The sequence below is a fragment of the Rhinoderma darwinii genome, unplaced genomic scaffold (genome assembly GCF_050947455.1).
Source record: "Rhinoderma darwinii isolate aRhiDar2 unplaced genomic scaffold, aRhiDar2.hap1 Scaffold_1013, whole genome shotgun sequence".
NCBI classification, from domain to species: domain Eukaryota; kingdom Metazoa; phylum Chordata; class Amphibia; order Anura; family Rhinodermatidae; genus Rhinoderma; species Rhinoderma darwinii.
The window spans coordinates 82,562-91,138 of record NW_027461894.1 but is presented as its reverse complement, the minus strand read 5'-3'; the positions used below and the strand labels follow the sequence as shown (position 1 = coordinate 91,138).

At 47.8% G+C, this 8,577-nt stretch overlaps 1 protein-coding gene across 1 annotated transcript; it reads left to right on the top strand.

The window, feature by feature from the left end:
• The first annotated feature begins 418 nt into the window (after nt 1-418).
• Nucleotides 419-2,513, top strand: LOC142698247 (fatty-acid amide hydrolase 1-like). Its single transcript, XM_075847885.1, has 5 exons — nt 419-444; nt 532-571; nt 774-882; nt 1,123-1,268; nt 1,491-2,513. The coding sequence occupies exons 1-5, from the start codon at nt 434-436 to the stop codon at nt 1,614-1,616; spliced, it is 432 nt and encodes a 143-aa protein (XP_075704000.1). The 5' UTR covers nt 419-433; the 3' UTR covers nt 1,617-2,513.
• Nucleotides 2,514-8,577: the final 6,064 nt, after the last annotated feature.

Sequence of the window (8,577 nt, the reverse complement as noted above, 5' to 3'; positions counted from 1 at the left end):
TAGGTGGGTATAATGGCGAATTGGTGGATATAATGGCGGATTGGTGGATAAAATGGCGGATAGATGTATATAATGGCGGATAGGGGGATATAATGGCGGAGGGATGGATATAATGGCGGATAGGTTGATATAATGGCGGATAGGTGGATATAATGGCAGATAGGTGGATATAATGGCGGATTGGTGGATATAATGGCGGATTGGTGGATATAATGGCGGTTTGGTGGATATAATGGCAGATAGATGGGTATAATTGCGGATTGGTGGATATAATGGCGGATATATGGGTATAATGGCGGATAGATGGGTATAATGGCGGATAGGTGGCTATAATGGATAGGTGGATATAATGGCGGATAGGTGGATGGATATAATGGCGGTTTGGTGGATATAATGGCGGATAGGTGGCTATAATGGTGGATAGGTGGATATAATGGCGGATAGGTGGATGGATATAATGGCGGATAGCAGAGTATGAAGGACGGTGGGAGTAGTAGTCGGTCGCTGATCCCTCACTTCTTCTCGTTTCAGTTCCGTGAAGGATTTGTGGAAACATTACACGGCGATTAAGGTAAAATCTCCTAGTGTCATGTCCTGTGGGGGGAGGGGTTATACACACAGCGGGGGTCACATATTTATATCATATTTTCTGTGTCACATTTCCGTCGGTCTTTAGTCCATCATGGCCTCCTGGAGAGCGGTGGTGGTCCGGCCGCATGTTGTCTGGGGGGTGAAATACTCCGGATTCTTATAGCAGGGACTTCTCATTACAGGAATATCGCTGCGAATATATCAAGGAATGGAGGACCCTCGGCCTGGACGCTTTACTCTGCCCCATGCTTGGCCCGGCCTTCAACATCGGTCACCCTGGAAAACTCTTTGGTAAATCTGCCACTGGACCTGACACTACAACCTCCATCATGGTCCGCGTGCTCCAGGGTCACATAAAGCTTCAGTATGGCCATCTATGCTTTATGTGGTGAAGATTCCTCTTTTGTCTCGCTGTTGGCGCCTGTTGTACCCTCCCCCTCCTCTGTATCTGGGTGACAGGTGGGAGGAGCCGCCATCAATCACACGGTGGTCGCCCTTCATCGTCTCACCAGTTTTCTTCATTTTTTACAGCCGGCTTCGGGTTCACCATGCTCTTCAACATCCTGAATTTCCCTGCCGGAGTCCTCCCTGTGACCGCCGTGACGCCAGAGGATGAGGAGGAGCTGAAGCATTATAAGGGCTATTATAATGATCCCTGGGACAAAGCAGTCATTAAGGTTTGCTCATCATCCGTGGTAAAGAAACTTTTCTGGCACCAGTCACCTGTAGAGCTGAGGCAGTCCGGGTGGGACGTCCGGCCCGGAGGGTAGCGCTGCGCGGTTCCTGTATGGCCGGTTCTACAGCTGCCATTACTGAGGCTCCGCACAAGCACTGACTGGTGCCAGTGGCGGGCCGGAGACTAGTGGTCACTTTAATAATGGGACTCTTGTCTATTTCAGGGTATGGAAGGCGGGATCGGGCTGCCTGTCGCGGTGCAGTGTGTGGCGTTACAGTGGCAGGAAGAACAGTGCCTGCGCCTCATGAAAGAAGTGGAGACTGTGACCCGAGGCCGTGACAATAAGTGATGGGCACATGACCGACTGGATCACAGAACGTCCTATTAGTCGCCGACTCACCATTTCTACAAAGGGAGGGTTATGGGGGGTTAATATTATATATAAATGATGTATCCGCCGTATATCTACCACCATCCATCCAGTGAAATGGAGACCACCGACTGGGAAATGAGAATCAGCTGGACCCTACCCACTGCTATGCAAGCCTCCCCCTCCCCCAACAGCTGACAACTAAAGATTGACCGGCATCTGACCGGTGTCATACCCCCTCCCGCAACCAAAACTATAAAAATATATGAGCGCCTATCTCCAGAGCCCCCTCAGCCTGACAACAGAAATAGTCAGAAATGCCCCCACCCCTATTAGAGAGGCAGCAGGTGGATTAGACTTCTCTCTCTGTCTATATTGGTCTCATTCTTTCCCTTTATCTCCCATGTAATTCCCTGACCCCAAATACCCCAATGTCCGGACTGCGCCCCACAGGGTGTGAGATCTGGTGCCTCATCGAAATCTATTGTCCTGTCATTCTGGAGTTGATGGAAGATGATCCGTGTGCCTCCGCCTGCTGTGATTGGTCCTCCGCTGCCGCCACGTCTTTTATGTATGAACCTGGACTACATCAGACATCGCCTATTGTAAAGACGTGTCCACTGCACGGCCTGCCAATCCCCTGTAATAAGAAGCGCAGTCACCTCTCTATCTGGACATATATTCTCACCTGAACGTGTGTGGAGGTTATGGTTATATGTCGGCCCCATTCTACTATGTGGACACGATCGGTGTGTATGTGGCACGGTGTGAACAAAGACTTACAAGGTTTGAGAACAGGAGCGGTCATTAAAGGGTTCACTCAACATGTCCACCAGGACGGCTGGGATACAAATAAAAATACGCCCCTTCCCTCTAGAGCGTCTCCTGTATTTTGTTTCCCAAATAAAAAGTAGCCCTCAATAAATGGGGTCAGGGACTGCATGTAGGGATCGCCAGGGAGTGGTGCGATGGTCAGCAGAGACGGCTGAATTCTCTGTGCACCACTGGTCCATTATTACACTGGGAGGCCGGAAAAAGACAAATATTTTATCTGCAAAAGTAAATCCCTTTTTCATAATAACGACATATACCCCGCGTTCCAAATTCCCTTCTCTGATATCACCTGCACAGGACAAGTTACATGTTACACAGGACCCTCCTCTGATATCACCTGCACAGCACAAGTTACATGTTACACAGGACCCTCCTCTGATATCACCTGCACAGGACAAGTTACATGTTACACAGGACCCTCCTCTGATATCACCTGCACAGGACAAGTTACATGTTACACAGGACCCTCCTCTGATATCACCTGCACAGCACAAGTTACATGTTACACAGGACCCTTCTCTGATATCACCTGCACAGCACAAGTTACATGTTACACAGGACCCTCCTCTGATATCACCTGCACAGCACAAGTTACATGTTACACAGGACCCTTCTCTGATATCACCTGCACAGCACAAGTTACATGTTACACAGGACCCTCCTCTGATATCACCTGCACAGCACAAGTTACATGTTACACAGGACCCTCCTCTGATATCACCTGCACAGCACAAGTTACATGTTACACAGGACCCTCCTCTGATATCACCTGCACAGCACAAGTTACATGTTACACAGGACCCTCCTCTGATATCACCTGCACAGGACAAGTTACATGTTACACAGGACCCTCCTCTGATATCACCTGCACAGGACAAGTTACATGTTACACAGGACCCTTCTCTGATATCACCTGCACAGGACAAGTTACATGTTACACAGGACCCTTCTCTGATATCACCTGCACAGCACAAGTTACATGTTACACAGGACCCTCCTCTGATATCACCTGCACAGGACAAGTTACATGTTACACAGGACCCTTCTCTGATATCACCTGCACAGCACAAGTTACATGTTACACAGGACCCTTCTCTGATATCACCTGCACAGCACAAGTTACATGTTACACAGGACCCTCCTCTGATATCACCTGCACAGCACAAGTTACATGTTACACAGGACCCTCCTCTGATATCACCTGCACAGCACAAGTTACATGTTACACAGGACCCTTCTCTGATATCACCTGCACAGCACAAGTTACATGTTACACAGGACCCTCCTCTGATATCACCTGCACAGCACAAGTTACATGTTACACAGGACCCTCCTCTGATATCACCTGCACAGCACAAGTTACATGTTACACAGGACCCTCCTCTGATATCACCTGCACAGGACAAGTTACACAGGACCCTTCTCTGATATCACCTGCACAGCACAAGTTACATGTTACACAGGACCCTTCTCTGATATCACCTGCACAGCACAAGTTACATGTTACACAGGACCCTCCTCTGATATCACCTGCACAGCACAAGTTACATGTTACACAGGACCCTTCTCTGATATCACCTGCACAGCACAAGTTACATGTTACACAGGACCCTTCTCTGATATCACCTGCACAGGACAAGTTACATGTTACACAGGACCCTTCTCTGATATCACCTGCACAGCACAAGTTACATGTTACACAGGACCCTTCTCTGATATCATCTGCACAGCACAAGTTACATGTTACACAGGACCCTCCTCTGATATCACCTGCACAGGACAAGTTACATGTTACACAGGACCCTCCTCTGATATCACCTGCACAGCACAAGTTACATGTTACACAGGACCCTCCTCTGATATCACCTGCACAGCACAAGTTACATGTTACACAGGACCCTTCTCTGATATCACCTGCACAGGACAAGTTACATGTTACACAGGACCCTCCTCTGATATCACCTGCACAGCACAAGTTACATGTTACACAGGACCCTTCTCTGATATCACCTGCACAGCACAAGTTACATGTTACACAGGACCCTTCTCTGATATCACCTGCACAGGACAAGTTACATGTTACACAGGACCCTCCTCTGATATCACCTGCACAGCACAAGTTACATAGGACCCTTCTCTGATATCACCTGCACAGCACAAGTTACATGTTACACAGGACCCTTCTCTGATATCACCTGCACAGCACAAGTTACATGTTACACAGGACCCTCCTCTGATATCACCTGCACAGGACAAGTTACATGTTACACAGGACCCTTCTCTGATATCACCTGCACAGCACAAGTTACATGTTACACAGGACCCTTCTCTGATATCACCTGCACAGCACAAGTTACATGTTACACAGGACCCTCCTCTGATATCACCTGCACAGGACAAGTTACATGTTACACAGGACCCTTCTCTGATATCACCTGCACAGGACAAGTTACATGTTACACAGGACCCTCCTCTGATATCACCTGCACAGAACAAGTTACATGTTACACAGGACCCTTCTCTGATATCACCTGCACAGCACAAGTTACATGTTACACAGGACCCTCCTCTGATATCACCTGCACAGCACAAGTTACATGTTACACAGGACCCTCCTCTGATATCACCTGCACAACACAAGTTACATGTTACACAGGACCCTCCTCTGATATCACCTGCACAGGACAAGTTACACAGGACCCTTCTCTGATATCACCTGCACAGGACAAGTTACATGTTACACAGGACCCTTCTCTGATATCACCTGCACAGGACAAGTTACATGTTACACAGGACCCTTCTCTGATATCACCTGCACAGCACAAGTTACATGTTACACAGGACCCTTCTCTGATATCACCCGCACAGCACAAGTTACATGTCACACAGGACCCTTCTCTGATATCACCTGCACAGCACAAGTAACATGTTACACAGGACCCTTCTCTGATATCACCTGCACAGCACAAGTTACATGTTACACAGGACCCTTCTCTGATATCACCTGCACAGGACAAGTTACATGTTACACAGGACCCTCCTCTGATATCACCTGCACAGCACAAGTTACATGTTACACAGGACCCTCCTCTGATATCACCTGCACAGCACAAGTTACATGTTACACAGGACCCTCCTCTGATATCACCTGCACAGGACAAGTTACATGTTACACAGGACCCTTCTCTGATATCACCTGCACAGCACAAGTTACATGTTACACAGGACCCTCCTCTGATATCACCTGCACAGCACAAGTTACATGTTACACAGGACCCTCCTCTGATATCACCCGCACAGCACAAGTTACATGTCACACAGGACCCTTCTCTGATATCACCTGCACAGCACAAGTTACATGTTACACAGGACCCTTCTCTGATATCACCTGCACAGGACAAGTTACATGTTACACAGGACCCTCCTCTGATATCACCTGCACAGCACAAGTTACATGTTACACAGGACCCTTCTCTGATATCACCTGCACAGGACAAGTTACATGTTACACAGGACCCTCCTCTGATATCATCTGCACAGCACAAGTTACATGTCACACAGGACCCTTCTCTGATATCACCTGCACAGCACAAGTTACATGTTACACAGGACCCTTCTCTGATATCACCTGCACAGGACAAGTTACATGTTACACAGGACCCTCCTCTGATATCATCTGCACAGCACAAGTTACATGTTACACAGGACCCTCCTCTGATATCACCCGCACAGCACAAGTTACATGTCACACAGGACCCTTCTCTGATATCACCTGCACAGGACAAGTTACATGTTACACAGGACCCTCCTCTGATATCACCTGAACAGCACAAGTTACATGTTACACAGGACCCTCCTCTGATATCACCTGCACAGGACAAGTTACATGTTACACAGGACCCTCCTCTGATATCACCTGCACAGCACAAGTTACATGTTACACAGGACCCTTCTCTGATATCACCTGCACAGCACAAGTTACATGTTACACAGGACCCTTCTCTGATATCACCTGCACAGCACAAGTTACATGTTACACAGGACCCTCCTCTGATATCACCTGCACAGCACAAGTTACATGTTACACAGGACCCTTCTCTGATATCACCTGCACAGGACAAGTTACATGTTACACAGGACCCTTCTCTGATATCACCTGCACAGCACAAGTTACATGTTACACAGGACCCTCCTCTGATATCACCTGCACAGCACAAGTTACATGTTACACAGGACCCTCCTCTGATATCACCTGCACAGCACAAGTTACATGTTACACAGGACCCTTCTCTGATATCACCTGCACAGCACAAGTTACATGTTACACAGGACCCTCCTCTGATATCACCTGCACAGGACAAGTTACATGTTACACAGGACCCTTCTCTGATATATGACCTGCACAGGACAAGTTACATGTTACACAGGACCCTCCTCTGATATCACCTGCACAGCACAAGTTACATGTTACACAGGACCCTTCTCTGATATCACCTGCACAGGACAAGTTACATGTTACACAGGACCCTTCTCTGATATCACCTGCACAGCACAAGTTACATGTTACACAGGACCCTCCTCTGATATCACCTGCACAGCACAAGTTACATGTTACACAGGACCCTCCTCTGATATCACCTGCACAGCACAAGTTACATGTTACACAGGACCCTTCTCTGATATCACCTGCACAGCACAAGTTACATGTTACACAGGACCCTCCTCTGATATCACCTGCACAGGACAAGTTACATGTTACACAGGACCCTTCTCTGATATATGACCTGCACAGGACAAGTTACATGTTACACAGGACCCTTCTCTGATATCACCCGCACAGCACAAGTTACATGTTACACAGGACCCTCCTCTATCACCTGCACAGCACAAGTTACATGTTACACAGGACCCTCCTCTGATATCACCTGCACAGCACAAGTTACATGTCACACAGGACCCTTCTCTGATATCACCTGCACAGGACAAGTTACATGTTACACAGGACCCTCCTCTGATATCACCTGCACAGCACAAGTTACATGTCACACAGGACCCTTCTCTGATATCACCTGCACAGGACAAGTTACATGTTACACAGGACCCTCCTCTGATATCACCTGCACAGCACAAGTTACATGTTACACAGGACCCTTCTCTGATATCACCTGCACAGCACAAGTTACATGTTACACAGGACCCTCCTCTGATATCACCCGCACAGCACAAGTTACATGTCACACAGGACCCTTCTCTGATATCACCTGCACAGCACAAGTTACATGTTACACAGGACCCTTCTCTGATATCACCTGCACAGCACAAGTTACATGTTACACAGGACCCTTCTCTGATATCACCTGCACAGGACAAGTTACATGTTACACAGAACCCTTCTCTGATATCACCTGCACAGCACAAGTTACATGTTACACAGGACCCTCCTCTGATATCACCTGCACAGCACAAGTTACATGTTACACAGGACCCTTCTCTGATATCACCTGCACAGCACAAGTTACATGTTACACAGGACCCTTCTCTGATATCACCTGCACAGCACAAGTTACATGTTACACAGGACCCTCCTCTGATATCACCTGCACAGGACAAGTTACATGTTACACAGGACCCTCCTCTGATATCACCTGCACAGCACAAGTTACATGTTACACAGGACCCTTCTCTGATATCACCTGCACAGCACAAGTTACATGTTACACAGGACCCTCCTCTGATATCACCTGCACAGCACAAGTTACATGTTACACAGGACCCTTCTCTGATATATGACCTGCACAGGACAAGTTACATGTTACACAGGACCCTTCTCTGATATCACCTGCACAGCACAAGTTACATGTTACACAGGACCCTCCTCTGATATCACCTGCACAGCACAAGTTACATGTTACACAGGACCCTCCTCTGATATCACCTGCACAGCACAAGTTACATGTTACACAGGACCCTTCTCTGATATCACCTGCACAGCACAAGTTACATGTTACACAGGACCCTCCTCTGATATCACCTGCACAGGACAAGTTACATGTTACACAGGACCCTTCTCTGATATCACCTGCACAGGACTAGTTACATGTTACAC

Coding starts and splice junctions, on each gene's coding strand:
- LOC142698247 (XM_075847885.1), top strand. Junction 572..773: donor AACATTACACGGCGATTAAG/GTAAAATCTCCT, acceptor TTCTCATTACAG/GAATATCGCTGCGAATATAT. Junction 883..1,122: donor TCACCCTGGAAAACTCTTTG/GTAAATCTGCCA, acceptor CATTTTTTACAG/CCGGCTTCGGGTTCACCATG.